Raw genomic sequence first — 18,122 nt, forward strand, 5'->3', positions numbered from 1 at the left:
TACCCTTAACAGGCAGACCTGGCAGACTGTAGTTTGTGTAGACTCTCGTATGCACACAGAGAAAGTGCAACTTACTCTGACAGCTAATGGTCAGTTGAAAACGAACCAAGGAAAACGTATCATCGTCAGTGATCGCTGGGGTAGTTTGGCACGTCATCAGTGGCTTACCTAGTGACTCCTGACAAAGCGAATAAAGAAAATTATTCAATAAGTGCGCTACGCAGCGAATAAACACATATTGGTCAAGTCCAAGTACTTGGTAAAACAAATAAACGAGTGAGGAATAAGTCATCAAAATGAAGGCGATAATACTCGCCCTCAGTGTACTGTTTGCTGGTAAGTTTTTAATGTCTTGTTCGTAGTAACTTTACTCTGCTGACCACATTAAAGAGTGATAAGCAACGCTGTTGTTATCAGGGGAATAAAGTTAGAATAAAGAAAATAATATCAAAGTGCGTTGACCACTGCTGATGCTGCATGATATGAGTTTTCATAAACATCTACGTATCATTATGCAGATCTAATTGAGTCAAATTGCGTCGTAATTATGGGTATTTTCGTCGCAGTGGACCCTTTGTTGCAACAGACGCGAGCATTGGGCGAAGAATACTTAATAATTCATATGCAAAGCAGGATTTTTACACGTAATCACGGAATTCCTGGTGTTAGTCACAAAAGGAATGCTGTGAGGTTATTTCCAACGAAATGAATGACTCAGGCACCGGAAGATTTTCTCTATCAGCATAATTATTCGATTGTCATTGACTTTATATCCTATTTAATTCTCTCAATAGAATGACAATGCTCTGTCTGTGATTTTGTCATTTATTGTACAGTTTATAGCGGGCGGGTATTGCGAGATTGTCCTATTAAATTATAGATTTATTATCATTATTATTTCCCCTTAATTAGTGACCACAGCTCTTGCTGTGCATGATGGAAAGAAAATTCGAGATATCATGTTTTGTTGTTAGATACTGGACCTTGCCCTGTGTCTTGATACTGATGGACGAATTAGTCACTGTTATAAAAAATGTAGAAATGTAGTTGTTGTTATAAAGGGAAAGAGGAATTGGGGATTTTTTATATTTTTCAGCTGGAGCAGCGAGGGTTGCTAACAATGATCATCATCGTATAGTGGGAGCTAAACAGTGTACATGGGGTCCTACGTATTGGTGTATGAATATAACGTAAGACACTTTGAAAAAAAATCAACCAGGGTTTTTGTATGCTTGACATAATTTGCAAATTAATTTTTGGTTATGAAAATATTTAAAATCTTCAGTGATTAATCCTTTGACGATTTAGCAATGCCGCTGGATGCAATGCAACCACCCACTGTATCAATCACATCTGGAGTACGATGCAAGTTCCAGAGGACCATGACAATGTCTGTAACATCTGTAAGGACATGGTGACCCAGGCACGTGATCAATTGCGAAGCAATCAAACTCAAGAAGACCTCAAGGCTGTCTTCGAGGGCAGTTGCAAACTAATGATGATCAAAGTTGTCGTTGAAGAGTGTGATAGACTTGTTGATCAGTTTATCCCCGAATTGGTGGAGACTCTGGCGTCTCAGATGGATCCCTCTGTCGTCTGCTCAGTGGCTGGTCTCTGCAACTCAGCGCGCATTGATCAGTTACTACTTGAGCACGAGGCGATGTTTAAGAAGGTAGGCCTCAGATAACATACATTTCATGAATTATTTATAAACTCTAATGTGGAAATTAACGGTCGAGTGTGATTAATCACTTGACCTTTTGGCCTTGCTTTACTCAGCCTCTGATAATGAACAGAAAAGAATTGTGGCTGTTGTTGTAAATTTGAATTCAACAATATAATACTCCTGAAGTATACAAAGGAATAATTATAGAACATGATAATAAACATTGAATTGCAGTTTATGATAAGGATGCATTCACTGGAATGACTCACATAGCAATTAAAACATTAAGAGACATAATGTCTCCATTCCAATCGATGCAATTCCATATTTTCAGATCAATCCTAAAGGCGTATCTCTCAAGTATGATGAGCTCACCCCCGACGAGTGTTCCCAGTGCTACACAATAATGACCCACATGGAGAGCAAGTTTGCAAACACTAAGCGAGACCAATTGGCCAACGAGTTACTCTCCATCTGTGGTCAATTTGGTTCATTTTCCGATGCCTGCTCTTCCCTAGTCCTCGTGAACTTTGAGACAATTTACAGCCACCTGAAAGACAACTTTAAAGCCAACAATATCTGCCACCTATCCGGTCAGTGCAGCGGTAAGTACCATAAGCACGAGGAGGAAACCGAGAAGGGTCCAGCCGTAGAAATCCGTTTATTATCAAGCGTGGGAATGGTGGACGTGGGTGACGATCTCCCCTGCAAGCTCTGCGAGCAATTGGTCGGCCATTTGAGAGATCTTCTTGTGGCGAATACAACAGAAATAGAGTTCCACCAAGTTCTGAACGGCCTCTGCAAGCAGACCAAGTCCTTCGCTGACGAGTGCAAATCCATTGTTGACCAATACTATCCAGAGATTTACGAGTTCCTCGTCCACAAATTGAACAGCAACGTTGTCTGTCAAATGGGAGGAATCTGTCCACTACCAGGTAAACTAGAGGCGCCCATCATGCCGCTCCTTCCCTACTCAGCGAAAGAAATTGGAGTTCGTATTTTGAATAACCACAAGCAGAGCAACGTGGGAGTTGGAGGTGCAGGACAGAGGAAGATCTATCCTAAAACTGAAGCCGATGAGATGCAACTTCCAGCCGAGAGATACCAGCCGTTTGGAACCCTGTTCCTTCCCAACATGGACGTCGAAGGTGAAAAAACGTGCACCTTCTGCGAGTATCTCATGCATTACTTGCAACAAGTAATCACAAGCCCAACGACTGAGGAGCAAGTGAAACAAGTTTTGGACAGGGTTTGTAAGAAGTTGCCTGGCAGTGTCGAAGGCACTTGCAATGAGTTCGTCAGCACTTATGGAGAGGCTTTGATTGCTCTACTAGCTCAGGAGATCGATCCTTCTGTAGTTTGCCCGGAAATGCATGTCTGCCCATCGGAGGCTGCCCTGGAGGCTTGGGAAACCATTCCTAAAGATATGACATTGACGACTGAAGTTCAGGAGAAACCCAGCTGTCCTCTCTGTCTTTTGGCTGTATCACAACTATACAATACCATTAAGGACAATAAAACTGAGCAGAATATCAAGAACGAATTGGAGAAGCTTTGTGCACATCTCTCCAAACCTTTAAGCAATCAGTGCATTGATCTGGTAAAAGGTTACAGCGAGGAACTTATAAACATGCTTCTGGCTGATTTGACTCCTGAAGAGGTCTGTGTCGCCATCAAATTGTGCAATCCTCAGAAGAACGTAGGCCCCACTGACTACTTCCCTGTAGACAAAGATGGAGAGATTATGACCAACGAAATACCAAATTTTCCGTTGCACGCTGAGAAGAAGGCTGGGGATGATCAGAAATGCGTGGTTTGTGAGTTTATCATGCAGTATATAGAGAAGGCAATGAAGAATAAGTCAACAAAGGATAAGATCGAGAAGGTTGTTCACGAAGCTTGCAATTATCTTCCGAAGACTGTGTCCCAGGAATGCAATGACTTTGTCAATGAATACGCTGACCTAGTGATTGACCTGTTGTCACAGAATATCAGTCCGAAAGAGATTTGCACGATAATGAAGCTGTGTCAAGCTGACATGCAAAAAATGATTGATTCCATAGCTGAGTGTGCATTGTGCCAAGCTATCATCTCAGAAGTTGATAGAATGTTAACTGATCCCAAGGTTGATGCTAAGATTGAAGCTATTGTGGGTACAGCTTGTAGATTACTTCCTGCTAGCAAGCAGGGCAAGTGCACGATGATGCTGGAGGTCTACGAGCAGAGCATCATCAATCTTCTGAAGGATGGAGTCAATACTAAGGAAATATGCAAGAAGCTTTCACTTTGTTCGAGCAGTGATTTCTTCGCTATGTCTAATGAGCATTTTAGAGACAGGAGGGCTGATGATTTGGGGAAGAAAAGGTGCACCTGGGGAGAATCTTATTGGTGTAGTGATATGAATGCAGCTAAGGAATGTGAGGTACGATGCTCCTGAGGTTCATTATTATTTGTTTGTCTGTGCTTAATTAATTTCTGGCATACGATTATATGAAAAAAAAATTTTTTCCAGGCCGTCGATCATTGCAGAATCAATGTCTGGAAGAGTGACACCCCGGCCACCCCTCGTCATGCTGAATTCATCGAGGAAAAATCAAGATCTTAAGTTAAAATGTTGCGGAAAACATTTAAGATATTACATATAGAAATTTCAACTCATAATCGGAAAATTCAAATTTTTCAAGTTTATTATTCTACTTAATGGTAAAGGAGTGTAAGCGGAGGATAGGCAGTGAGATCTTCCGTGGTTAAATAATCATACTCGAACCAAAAGAATCATTAAATAATGAAGTGGCTAACATTAATCAGTAATGGATGTATGTAGACGCTATTAAATGCCTTTTTTTCTTATAAAATATATCTAATTCATTGTATTTCAATTAGATTCTCAATTTAGTCCATGAGGAATATGGACAGTGATTATTCTCACATGCCTTATAACAATTTATACTTTTTAATTTTAATGAGGAACACACCAATAAAGAGCGAGAGGGGATTAAATTCGTTACATTGTACAGTAACTGTGATAACGATTAAATGTTCTGCATAAGGACTTTTATTTGTCTTGGAGTGACTCACCCGAACAGTTGCAAGAAAAAAATTACGTAAAATATTTGAAATGATAGTGCTTGTATCGCATTGCACTTCGTTCGAAGGTAGCCTTACAAGTAGCGAACAGAATTAAAAAAACTATTATAAAATGAGATCATCGAATGTAATTCTCTGTATCACCGGAGAGACCAATGTCTACATCAACCGCAGTAGTTAACGTCGACTCACTGCTGTACATTGGTAAGTTACCATCACAGAAAAATCTCCCCGGTTTACACTCATCACACACAAATGGCGGTACTTGCTCAATTTTTATCGTCTGTCTACTTACCGTCGTTATCACTGAAAATTATGTTCCGAAATGAAGTCCTGATGTTAATTGGCATTCGCCAATGAATTCGAGGTAAAAGTTTTTGGAAAAATTACCGTACCGTTCAGTAAAATGTGTCAACTGTTTAGAAAAAATGATCTAGCCGTTCGGAGAAAATTATCCAATTGGTAAATATTGTTGTTCAAATCGGCAGGCAATTACTAAACTGTGCGGGATAATTTCTACTGACTTTTTCTCTTCGTCTGAGAACAAACAAATGCTTTGAATTTCAATGAAAAAACCGTACTTCAAAAATAATTCCGCAAAATTGTTATAATTTCATCTCGACTCCAGCTCTCGTAATTCATATAGTCCATTCTGGAGAGCTCTCCGGAATATTCTTCATTACCCCAATGAAATATACCAGAGCCAATGGATCACGTTGAAAGTGCTCCATATAAATCAGTGACTCTTTAAAACACCTACGTTATTGGAATATATCAGCCCTTACCACCGATGCATGTCTTTTCCCCCCAGCAATGCTCTCTTGCAGGCTTATCGTTGCTTGAATTATTAAGAGGAAAAATTACGAATATACATACATCTACTTTTTTAAACACGTTGTAGCCAGCACTCGTGGCTTACGCTGGCGCATATGTAACCACCCGACACTCGTGGAAGCGGGATACCACGGTAAAGTGAACACATCGGCGCAAGCCTTTATAATTCAGCAGGTTCTTAAGACACCCACGTTTGCAGAACGGTATATAACCCCGGAATATAGAGATGCACAAGTTGAGACGTCTTTTCCATATGTTCGGTTTCGCAGTGTATCGACTTAGCCGCTCTCAATGCCTGAATTACCCTATTATAAGCGTAAATCAAATCTATCTTAACGTCAATTCTCGGAGGTGGAAAGGAGCGTTGTTATAACCAGATCGTTAGTGAGTTATTTTTTTGTTCTCATGCCTTCATTCTTGGATGATAAAGCAAAAGAACTGACAGTCATAGTTTCTGTCTATGAGAAGTTCTGTAACGATGTGGTTAAAAATTATGGATCCTTAAATTCTCAAGTGGAGATAGTTCACCAGAGTATTTAGCCCCGTCAATTGAGTAGTTACCGCGGAAATTGGTGATTTAAAAATAAAATTTAATGAATTTCAAAAATGAAAATAAATATCACACCCTACTATAATACATTTGATGAATAATTATTCAATCAAATATCCACATATGTGGACAAAAACTATGACAAATGTGTGGCATCTGCACATACCTTGGCCACGTACATGAGGCCACCGTAATTGACTATTCATAACAATTTATCCAGCCCATTCCACATAATCTCTCCACACTCTGCACGTACCCCCTCCATCACATCCCACTTGTCCACCTCCTTTCCATCGCCATCTCCACCCAGTCACATCCCTGAATTATCACCAGCCCAAGGAAAAAACCCCACCCATTATTTTTATTTTTGCATCACCGGATATTCGCGCACGTGAGCTACACGGTACACGTTACGTGGGCATTGGAATTGGTTTCGTGTCATTTTTCTCCAGCACGCGCTCCTCACCATTTCCACTATTTTCGTACGTTATTCCTCCCCCCTCGCCGCCACACCATGTGATACGAGACATCATGTGCGACACTCTCTCGTGTCATATCAGTTTACACGCAGAGGCGTGACACATGGAGAACAAGAAACGAGGAAAACATCTCAACCGATTCGATGATTGCTGGGTATTTACGGTCTCATTACTGTCCACACCGCGTGAGTAGCCACCTCCCACCCAAAAAAAAAATACCATAAACAATTCGCAAGAAAAAAAAAGTCAGCCAAGGAAGACAAACTGCGTGGACGTGAGCGTGACTGATTCGCATGTAAATTCACCATCACGTCAGGCCGATTTTCACGAAAATCGTCAATGATTTTATTGTAAGCAAAAATGAAAATTAAATTGATAGAAATTGTTGATGAAAATGTGACTAATAAAAACGCTAATAATAGAATATTATCGTCAATTTTATCATTAGAAAATTCATTGGTATGGGGATTATTATTGTAAAAATTGCCACGTACGAGGGAGACGGAGTTGGATGAGAGATCGCTGGGTCAACGATATTCGATAAGCGCATACGTATGCCGGATACTTCACCACTAACCGAATAAATTGGCTTCCTATACAAGGAGAGGTATAATTGAATGCTCCGTATGCCTGTGTACACGAGACGAGGAAAAAGGGATTTTAATTTTTTAGCGATAATTTTCAAACGATTTATAGTAAAAATTTGGTCGAGTTGCGTGCAGAAAGTTGGAGTAAAGTACTAACGGTGTGCGGGTGTGTTAGGCCCACGCGTGTGTGTCGGGCCCACGCAATTTACCTGAGCGTTAATACGAGATGCGCGTCAGCTGCGTAAAAAGTCATCTCCGAGGAGTTGAGGGGGAGAATCCTCAGGCGGGAATCCACACGCTGTATTTCAGGATTATATATATGCCACCCCCGTCCTTTGTCCAGTGAGATAATTGTCCACGTGGTTGGAGATACTGGCAGGGTACCATTCGCATGATATTGGGTGTCGAGGTGCCGCCACACCTCCGCCCATTGTAAATCAATCGGGTGGCACCTTTGCCCCTCTCTTTGAGAAAGAGGAAACCAGGATCAGCGGGGACTCTTCCTGATACAAACGGGTTTTTAGATTTTCTCTTCCGGATGGGGGGCATCTTAATCGCAGACCTGAAGGGAGATTACGCAAAGCTGGAGATGTGATTGCAATAAAAAATTCTATGATAGAAATTGCACCAGGAAAATGTAGAGATGAAAAATTAGTCTCGGAATTGAATGTCAATCGTTAATTTTTGCTTCGGGTTTCATTGGTTTCGTTTGGTTATTTTTTCAAATGAGTAGCCAAGAAACAGTAATTTCGGAATTTCATTCCCATTCCAGTTTATGATCCTTCTCTTCCTCCATCCATACCCATCCACTTCCTCATCCCAAAGCCTGGCCCAACGAGCACTCCAATATCAGGGCAAATATTTAATCGAATATTTCCAATTTCGTATAAAGTCCTTGGTACAACTGGCGTCACGTCGGAGCGGAGACGCAGTACTCTCTATCACCCCTGATTCATCTACTCTTTCCGCTGCTTCAATCCTCCTCCCACCTCTATCTTCGTCAGAGATTTTTTAATCTTTTATAACCGTTTTTCCGAATCCCCGAGCTTCGAAATTTCCGGCAGTGCGCGTATCTAATAATTGATTTTTAACGAGACGGGACCATCCTCTTATCGAGATTTCTGTCCCTCTCGCTTTGGTACCAGTGCTATTTCACGTGCTCTATTGGTTTCTCTCTCTAGCCTTCGATTTGAAGAGGCGTGGGATCGTCGGAGAAATTTGAAATTGGAAAAGCACGCGCACTGGGGACCCAGGACCAGTTGAAATTAATTGAAGTCTGAGTGGGTAAAAGGATGGAGAGAAATAAAATGATTGAAAAAAGGACATGAAAAAATTCAGGGAAAAAATTTTACTAGGATGTAGGAAGTATATGGAGTGTAATAGTAATAACTTGAAGACTTTTTTTATTTCCAACATTTTTCACAAGTGCGAAGGAAAAACTACTCGGCAAAGCGATTGATAGATTTCTGTAAAAATTGCAGCGATAAAAAAATCCATCACTCGAAATATTTATCTTTGGAATATCTATCGGAAATATTTTGGAAGGAATAGGATTTCTTCGAAAATTGAGGAACCTGAGTTACCTGTAAGAGGTCACCTAGACCGAGGGAATCGGTACAAAGTAACGTCCCGATACCCAATATTCGATAACGAAGCCGACATGGACTTCCCACACGAATACATAGAAATGAGTGGTAGGGAGGGAGCCATATAAAATAGGTGGACGACAGCCTACGTTATTCTCTGTGTCCCTCTCCCCCTACCCAAATGGCAAATACCAATAACCAATTCACGTTACGGAATCACGCGCGACGACTCGAAGGTGGGGTAGCCCTCCTCCATCGGCGAAAAACGCCGGTTTGCGGTGAAGGAGGAGAGGAGAGGAACGAGCATTACCGGATGTATATACAAAACGTTTCCTAGGTACCGATGCTTGGGTTTATATGGTGCCTTCAGTGTGCCCTCAGTAGTTGCAGCAGCCTTCGAAAGCAGAGCATTGCTACAACTACATTTCCTATAATCGTCGGGCAATCAGTTGATAATTGAGAGAACGACGGGGCAAACCTCCTCAGGAGCGACATTCACATTCAGTGGATATTACAGTCATATGGTATAGGCTGTTCTGAATCACAGGTAATTATGGAGGTGCGTCTCAGACCTATGGATTTCCAGAATTCTCTCCCCTCGTCAGTACTTTAGAAGAAATTATTTCGTCTCATTCTCTCTGTCTATTTTTCTGCTGAAGTAAGAAAAAAAATTCTAGCATTCAGTAAATATATTTTGGTACGACAAAATCGATTCGATTGCCTTTCAACGTTTCAGATTTGGCGCAAAAATTTGAATGGCATGATCGCGATGTCACACAATTAGGAGAGGAAATTAAATGAGGCCTGAACAACATACATGGAGGCCGCAACTAGAGGAATTCATCGCCCTACACATGAGGATGGGATGTGCTTGGAGACAGCATGCATATTTCAAACTTCGATCGATGAAGGTGTTGAAGGAGGAATGTGAGAGGCAGAAGAAGTTGCGGCTGGCATGAGTGGCATAGGCACGAGAACAAATGGCAGTTTCCAAATTTCGACAGTTATGAGAGTACCATTGGCGACATTTTTCACCCAATGACTGAAATTGCTGGATCAGTGAAGGCACAATCTTTTCCAAAATACATCAGACCCCGCGAATTTTCTCCCCATTTCTCCTCCACCGAAAAAAACCCCGAAACGTTGTTCACACCTTTAGGTAAGTTCACGTTATCCACCGCATTATCCCAATAATTTACAGCACTTTCTTCTTCCTCTGGTGCCAACAGAAAGGGAAGCGATGTAACTAAACCAACAAGTTCAGCCCTCCTCACACAATGCACCTCGACCCTCATATAAAACACGCGGTGATGCTGGGAGGGAGCGTTATAGTGTTGTTGGAGGGTCGTTAAATTACCGCCCATACCGTGTTCCCTTCGCCTCGCTGTGCTCCTCTCGGACACGAGTTTATTCCAGTAACACAGTTTTCGGGGGTTCCAGTTTAGCTCCATCACGCTCAAGAGGGTAAGCGAGAACAATTAAAGGATGCCGAGAATTTTCAACCAATAAACTCCCCTCACAAACTCCTTTTCCTGGAAGAGGAGCGCGAAGAGAGTGTTCATGTAAATCTGAGGTAGACAGATGTTCCAGGTACGTATGAAATTCCATACACGGTTTCTCCATGGAAAACTATTCAGCTGCAGCATAAAGTCAACGAGGGAAAAGATAGGGCTATTGATATGACACATTGACACTGTTGCGCATTAAGATTCCGCCTCATAACTTTCGATAACTTCTATCCTGCGTCACGTTGCTTTGATTCATCCGATAACATCTTGATTGGGTAATCATGTACTTCTTACCAAGGCACGCTTGGAATTAATGGCGAGAAGCGATAAACGCTTGCGCTGGCGGCAAAGGACCGCAGGAGGATGGGGGATATATGGGCACGATGGTGTCTCATTTCATGAACGCGGACACTAACGCTGATTCGGAGAATTTTAATGTCAATGGGTTGATTTTAATTCACCGTATCTCGTGACCACTGCTCCACGTCCCTGAAAATAGACCAAAAATGCTGAAGGCCATTTTCACCACCTCAACACATTGACTGGAAATCTCGTTACCTCCGATAAAATCAAGCATCAATTTTGATCCCTCCAGCACCCCCTCCCGATCCCCAAGAAGCCGTCATGTTACCGTACAGGTTATACGCAGCCCGATCCTGCCGCAGGTGCAAGCCGCTAATATCCACTGGACGATCTCGTGTCTGGCTATTGCACACAACTACTATTTTCCAAGTTGGTGGCATGATCAAGAGTGGTAGCGCCACACGGGGAATAGCGTTACACCGGTTTAAACGCATATAACGCTAACGCTCGAAGCCAGAAGGACATTTTCGTTACAGTGAGAAGTGAGAGAGAGCTAGTATCCGGCGCCGTAACGGTAAATAAATTTTCATCTACAGTTTATATCCAACCCTGGATGCATACTCATATACACGAGAGCTCGTTCGTAATGCGCCCGTTGTGTTAGAGAACCGTGGGAAATGGCGGTAATGCGTCGGCAGGGCATAAGTCATCTTTTCCGTTGGTGGGTATTTGGTATATAACACACGAGTGGTGTGTGCACACCGGTGGAGCACGATTCTCCAGGTTGAGAGTATGTTGGCGACTGGGTGAGAGGTGTTGAGGGGCTAGAGGGTAAAAAGGGGCATACATCTTGGGCTATGCGTGTGTAAGAGCCGTGATCTATCCGAGCGAAGCGGTGTGTCTTAACACCCACTGGATTTATCGGACGTCGGCGCTTCTTTTTATCTCGCTTATCATGCAAACTAGAAAACCACCTTTTCATCTTACCCGATATCATTCCTTTTCAGGATAATGTTCTCATACTATCCTTTTTTTGCAGCTGGGACGATAGATGGGGAGGAGAGTGCATGAATTCGCGGTTATTTTTATTGAATTCGGTGGAGAAATAGGGGGTAGTTAATTTTCTGGATTTCTTGGAGGGGGAATGCAGAGTAATAATCATTTATTTTTGGGTAACGACATGGATACTTCATTTTGGAAGAACAAAGGGTGTGTTATTCTTCTCATCCCCGTTCAATCCATCCAAATTTAATCAAATAAATCGCTCACCATAAGACTAGCCCTTGATCCCCGTCTCTTTTAATTACTGGAAAACCCATTTAAAGGATTTTTTTACCGGGTGATTGGAAAGGCATTAAGGGTTGAAAATGTCATAGGTAAACCTTTGGGAAGTAGGGTACCATGTTGAATGGGGTTTCGGTGTGGGGAAAGAAAATGGTACACTGGCATTGGGCAAGAGAGAGGCCAAGCACAACCAAGTAGGACAAAGTGTTTGTGAGTGAGGCGACTGTGGCAGTCCCTGAGACTGTAAAAGGGAAGGGCTGGGATGAGGGTAGCTGGTGGACGCAGAGACGAACTAAGGGAATGGGGAGAACTACGACGAGGGTTGAAACCCCCCCGGGGCAACTGTGAGACGTGCCGAGCAAAAGAGGGGGGAGGGGGTGGTACGTTGGAGCGAGGGGGTTGTAAGAGGAAGAGAGAGAGAGAGAGTGAGTACAGCAAGAGCCAAGACCACCACCTCACTTCGCCTCTTTGCTACGCCACGCCTCGCCTCACAATGCTCCGGATTAGCGATTGTATTGATCCGCCCTCGCCTAGTATCCTAGGACCCCCTTCCCCCTGCCCCCCACCAGTGACGAGTTCTTACACACGATGGCCGGTATTTTGGACAATAAAGATGACCGGAGTGGACAGGCGAAAATGAAATAATGCGAAATAAGGGATGAGGACGAAGGAAATCTTGCATTGCTGGAAAACTACCCCCGAAATGTGCCGAAAAAATCTAGCGATTTTTGAAAATAAGAGGGAATATAATTTTTTATTATTATTATAATTTTGTGTCCCTTCGATTGGCTTCGGAGAGGCTGCGATAGACCTCGACATTGAATGGCTGCATCGCCCCATTCTATCCTTCGGGTACTTAACTGGGATGCTGCCACAGGTCATCAATTTTATTATTGAACTAAGCAGAAGTGTCAAAGAATCCTTCAAAGATCTCTTTCGAAGATTTACTGAAAGACTTTCGGAAAAAAAATATCGAGCTGATCCTGAACCGAAAAGTTGAATCTCTTCATAAAGTTCACTCTCAATTTTTGAAATTAGCGTGGCCATTTTGCCAGTACAGAAACTATGGCAGCGTGATTGCCAATGGCGTTGGTGGGATTCGACGTTCAGTGGAGTGGTACCCCCATCCCCCTGCTCCCTGAGCCTTACCGAGAGGTGTTTTCCAGCTTGGGTTTGGGAGGGTTTACCAGTATATACCTATATAAAATGGTTTATATACACTGGTGAACAGGAAAGGGAGGAAAGGGTGGAAGGGGTTTGGGTTTGGAAGAGTGAAGGTGGAAGTGAGAGGGTGAAATGCAGGAGGAAGTAAGCAGGGGCACCACGTATTTACTGGGGCCGAGCCCTTTCGAGAAAGCGGGTGGATAGCGGCGCCTCTGGGCTGGCTACAGTGTCCGTGTGTTTGCGTCTCGTGTTGGCGATTGGGGGTTGAAGGGGGAGGGAGAAATGGTGGTGTGGAGTGTGAGAAAAAGGGTGGGAAGGCCTTTGGAAATTGAGAGAGCGAGAGGGAGGTGGACTTTAACGGGAAAGGGTGTAAGGACGCGTCAGGGAAGCAGAGCCCTAAGGGGTGAGGACCAACGCACGTGCAGACACACATACCCCTACACACACAGTCATCCCTCTCCATTGGACGCCATGTCTCCGTGTCTCGTTTAGTCAACGTCGAAGCACCCACAGTATGCCCATACCCTTTCATCCCCCAATCCTCCACCTCCCCCTCGTGGCCCCAACCCCTTAGCATCTACCACGACGCTACCATTTTTCCTTCCAGCAGTCTTTTTGCTTCAGCTGCACACCAGCAGATAAGGTATCTCCGTTTCGTCATCCCGAGCGGTCCTTCCTCCTCCTCTACAGGAGAGGAAAAAAGAGAGAAATATATTCTCGTCTTCACCCTCTCGCCCCTCATACCTAGGTTAGTCTCACCAGTCCTTGCATCCTGCGTAATGGACCCAGCCTCGTTGGTATAGCGGGGTAGTATCGACGTTAACGAGCAGCCTTCAGGATTTAGGGAGTTGGTCTTGTCGTTTTCGTGCTTCCACTGAGTTGTTTTCGTTCTTTTTTTTCGTTTTACTCTTGCACTCGGAGAGAGATCCTTTCCCTCGAGTAAAGACGAGATAGGATGGCGCCCGGAAAAAATTGGAGTTGATAAGACACTTTTTTCGGTGGCACATCGGGAAGTTCATCAGGATGGTGGAGAAAAAAAGTCAAGAAAATTTGATGAGATTTTTTCTTTTTTTTTTTGGAGATTGAGGGGAGATTTTGGAGACGAGTCACTTGAAGAGATTGGAGAATTCAGGATGAGGAGAGTTGAAGGCAACATGTGTAGGGAGACACTAATGGTGGGTATGGGTATATGTGAATTCTAGACAGACGATAACTCTCGAATATATAATATGCAGTGAGGGAAGACGATGGATATATAAAGCGGGTCTGGTGCACCGAGCCAACTGGGATGGAAATTTTCATGGCGACTACTCGTGGTCCGAAGGATATATAGAGACACGACGGAAAATGATGGGAGGGGAAGGGGCAAGGGGCTATGAGTACGGGGATGGAATCTGCGGGCTCGGATGCCTCCTTTCCTCTTATCAATTTATAGTTAGTTATGTCTCGTGACCCATTAATCGCTCGAGGCGAGACGACGTCATATACTGTCCATCATCATTTCACTCAACTGATACTCCTTCCTCTCTCACTAGTGCTCCAACTGCTGTCTGGATGTACTTTACGATGGCAAAACTAAACTCTGTATTAATTTCATGAAAACACAACCCTAAAATTTCACATTTCCAGCTATAAACCTCGTGTAGAATTGCAATACCGTAGGAATGTCTGGTGTGAAGGTGTATGCAACGGTGGGGGGTAGGCACTTTATACGCGCTATTATAGTCGTCTAGGAGTGGAAAAGCACTGGCAACTGAAAATGCTACTGGGAATTCCAATTGGTCGGCGGTGTGTACCGAAATTAAAGGATCCACCAGATGTCGACCAATTCCCACCATTAACGATCCCCTCAGTGCGACTGAATAAAAAAAAGTACCATAAAATGAACCTGTTAATCATCACCAGGAGTAGCAAAAAGAATTTCAGAGATATCTCTCAAAAGAGATAAATAAACCGATCAAATTTTGTTGGATCCATTTGCAGTATACATGTGCGTGTGAAAGAGAGATCTAGCTCCAGCCCCCCTTCCCCCCCTCCGTCCCGTTGCACCCTCGCACCCGACCAGAAGAGTTGGATTTTCGTTGTGAGTAGAGGAGGAATGGCAGAGAAGAGAGCTCCGTGGTTTGGGGTATCGAGTATAGGAGGAAGCACAGGGGAATGAGAGGGCTGCGGGGAGAAGTAAATGGTGGTGCGAGGTAGAAATAGGAGGATGAGGGAATTGGGGTGGTTTGGGATTGCCCAGCGGTGGGTGGGAAAATTGACGGTAGGTTGGGTACAGGTTTACGACTTTGGTGTGTGCTAGTCTGGTGGACTAAAGGGGGTTGCAGGGGGAGGGTGGGTGGGGGGGGGTACAGGGTTGGAAGGTCGTATAAGCGAGGGGAGGGTAAAGTCGGAAGAGAACGACGAGGGAGGCTTTTGAGGTGGTGTGTGAGAGAAAGCGTGGGGTACTCTGTGCCGGAAGGGCTGAAGGGGAGGGCGGGGGCAAAGAGAGGATTGAGAAGTGGGATGAGACGAAACGACGGGAGGTGGTGGATAGCCGGGGGCTGCTAGACTTCCGAAACAGTAAAACCCAGAGAGCGTTAGTACTCGTGTGTGTGTGGGTGTATGTGTGTGTGTGCGTCGTCCTCTGAATGCCCCTTCATCCACCTTTCCACCCCCTTTGAATCCCTATCCTCAGGTATTGCTTCATACTATCAAACGTTTCAGGGGTTGGACGGGGTTGGGGGAGGGAGGAGACTAGCCCTATAAACCCTCGTCGTCCGTTGGCGCTCCTTTTCTCCCCCCCCCTCCCCGGGGGGGTCTCACTCACTCACTCACTTGCTTTCTCTCTCTCTCTCTTCGTTCACTCGAGCGATGTATCCAGACGTAAGCGAAGGTCGTAATTTCGCAAGTGTCTGCGTGAACTGTACGCTCCACTTGGATGTGTGGTCGTGGGGACCCAGGGGGTGGGCTGGAAGGGTGAGAGATGCGCATGAGCCTGTGTATTGGTGGGCTTAATACAGGAAAACGTCGTGAATGTGTGTGTGAGTGTGTCAAGGTTTTCCTCACACACGAGTCCTTCACTGCATATTTGTGTTATGTTGAGGACAGAGTAGTGCGTGTGGACGGTGGGCAAGTTTCGAGGGATGTTAGAGGAGTGCATGGGATGGGAAGGGTATCGAGGATGACACTGTACTCGATCAATTGCGATGGCGACAGTGGATATTGGGTTTTAGGGGGAGCGGACTGATGGGAGGGATTCTAGAGAGGTTTTCATTATTTGGTGGATTTTTTTTCCACTGGGAGGTGATAGATCGATGGAAATGATGGATCCGCGATGGGTCGATGATATCGATGACTAAAATTATGGGATCACGATGAGACAATTATGGAGGAGATTAATTGAGGATGTGATTTTAAAAATCCAGCATTATGATCACGTGGAAATTCACCTAAAGATATCATTGAGTAATTCCCATTTCCGTTGATCAATATCTGACTCTTCGTTGGAATCATTTCTTTCATGATTCAATTTCCTTCAACTGCAGGGTTTATGAACGCAAAGGTGCAGAGACTGGCGCTCAATTTGAATTAAAAAAAAAACCCTTGAATGCAAGTCTTTTACGTTGTATATAAGATAAAACAAGGCGATATAAACGGTTTTAATAAAGCCTCCAAACGCTAATCCCTCCCTTCATCACCATTCACCATCTCTTTTTTTTCTTTTTCATTAAACGCGTCACGTAAAAAGAATCCACTTGACGAAACAGAGACAGAGGGAGCGTGACGTTGCAAGAACTTTGTGAATGTAATCATTTTCGTTGAAGCATGCGAGAACAAGGAAAAAAAGAATTATCCAACTCATGAATATCGAGTGTCGTGAATCTCTAGATAGCTCCCACCTTTCTCAATTTTTAATCTAAAATCTCCGTGCTGAAAACCAACTAAAAGAACCATGCGTGGTATTTTTTTTTAAACACCTACTGCAATCACGCAATGAAAAAAATCACCCCCTCCAATGCGACACAATTTCGTTCATGAAAACAAATCATAAACCATCACGAGAGACTTGTAGTCCAGCTCTCGACCTGCCTCAACAGCTAAATCGATTCGGATCCCTTGTTCCAGAAACTACAACTCCACTGTTGCCCTTAACTCCCATTTTCCCCCTTCTTTCTCCCACGATTTGTGTATCCTCAGAGCAATGAACAACTTTTTAATCCGTTTTTCATTACTCCAGAGGGGCCTACAGTCCACCCATAACCTGTCTCCTTCCCCTTTCACCCTCTCCCCCCCCCTCCTGCCCCTATGCCATCACCACCTTTTGAATGACGCGAGAGAGCGTGTGCACACCTCACAAGGGATTTTCCCTCTCCCCTCTCTACACATATCCATAACCCATTTTACCCCGTCCAACGAGCAGTTTACGATCGACCCCCTCCCCCCCACCCACCTGTCTCGCTCCAGTGAACTCCAAGAGCGACGGAGGAACGAACGATGGAAGCCTGAGAGTTGGTGTTTGTGAGTCTCTGGTACCGCATTAAACTGTGGATGGCAGTAAATTCTGAATTGTGTGAGTGGCAATGGACGACCGGTGGCTGATAGAAGAGGGGGAGGTTATACGCGCGAGGGTGGTTAAGAGTGGTATGGGGGTGCGTCTAGACCGGTTAGAGACTGCGTCGTCACACAAGCACTGGTTATATCGCTACCGGCTCTGTTTAACGACCGACTATCGGGCCCGAATGGCAGGCCGTAAGGGGGGGTGGCCGGGGGGGGGGGAGGAAAAGGCTTGATGCTGGATGCACGGGAATTTTCCTGCTTCCCGACTCAACCCTCAGACCGTTAACTGCCACCCGACGTTCGTTTCTACCCACCCACTCCTGCGTTTTCCCTCCCTTTGGAGTTTACCGGCAGTCGGGCTGTCCCTATCTTTATGGCCATCCTCCTACCCTCTCGCTCCACCCCCCCTCGCACCCTTAAGCGCCTACATTTCTATTTATTTCGTTTACTATCTCCATTCTTTGAATATACTGCGCTCTTCTCATTGTTCTACAGTTCGTCTTGTGGCGTTTGGATTTTTAGAAGAATGAAGAAT

General features: G+C 44.2%; 1 protein-coding gene and 1 long non-coding RNA gene across 3 annotated transcripts; both read left to right on the top strand.

Annotated features, from left to right (window-relative positions):
• Nucleotides 1–3: 3 nt before the first annotated feature.
• LOC135161959 (prosaposin) lies at nt 4–4,718 on the top strand. The gene is made up of 5 exons (XM_064119993.1): nt 4–336; nt 1,097–1,190; nt 1,309–1,672; nt 2,001–4,088; nt 4,179–4,718. Exons 1-5 carry the CDS (start codon nt 297–299, stop codon nt 4,269–4,271), a joined length of 2,679 nt encoding a protein of 892 aa, XP_063976063.1. The 5' UTR covers nt 4–296; the 3' UTR covers nt 4,272–4,718.
• A 4,467-nt stretch (nt 4,719–9,185) lies between these two features.
• Nucleotides 9,186–10,240, top strand: LOC135161212 (uncharacterized). Of its 2 annotated transcripts, none has more exons than XR_010298721.1 (3): nt 9,186–9,348; nt 9,526–9,948; nt 10,019–10,240. It is a non-coding gene; the product is annotated as an uncharacterized LOC135161212 (long non-coding RNA). The 2 variants fall into 2 exon arrangements; XR_010298722.1 differs by having other exon boundaries at nt 9,186–9,336.
• Nucleotides 10,241–18,122: the final 7,882 nt, after the last annotated feature.

Source organism: Diachasmimorpha longicaudata, chromosome 4 (assembly GCF_034640455.1).
Source record: "Diachasmimorpha longicaudata isolate KC_UGA_2023 chromosome 4, iyDiaLong2, whole genome shotgun sequence".
NCBI classification, from domain to species: domain Eukaryota; kingdom Metazoa; phylum Arthropoda; class Insecta; order Hymenoptera; family Braconidae; genus Diachasmimorpha; species Diachasmimorpha longicaudata.

Excerpts from the sequence above, each read along its gene's own strand:
- LOC135161959 (XM_064119993.1), top strand. The coding sequence starts at position 297 with ATGAAGGCGATAATACTCGCCCTCAGTGTACTGTTTGCTG. Across the intron at positions 337-1,096 it reads CCTCAGTGTACTGTTTGCTG|CTGGAGCAGCGAGGGTTGCT; the intron begins GTAAGTTTTTAA and ends TATATTTTTCAG. Across the intron at positions 1,191-1,308 it reads TATTGGTGTATGAATATAAC|CAATGCCGCTGGATGCAATG; the intron begins GTAAGACACTTT and ends TTGACGATTTAG.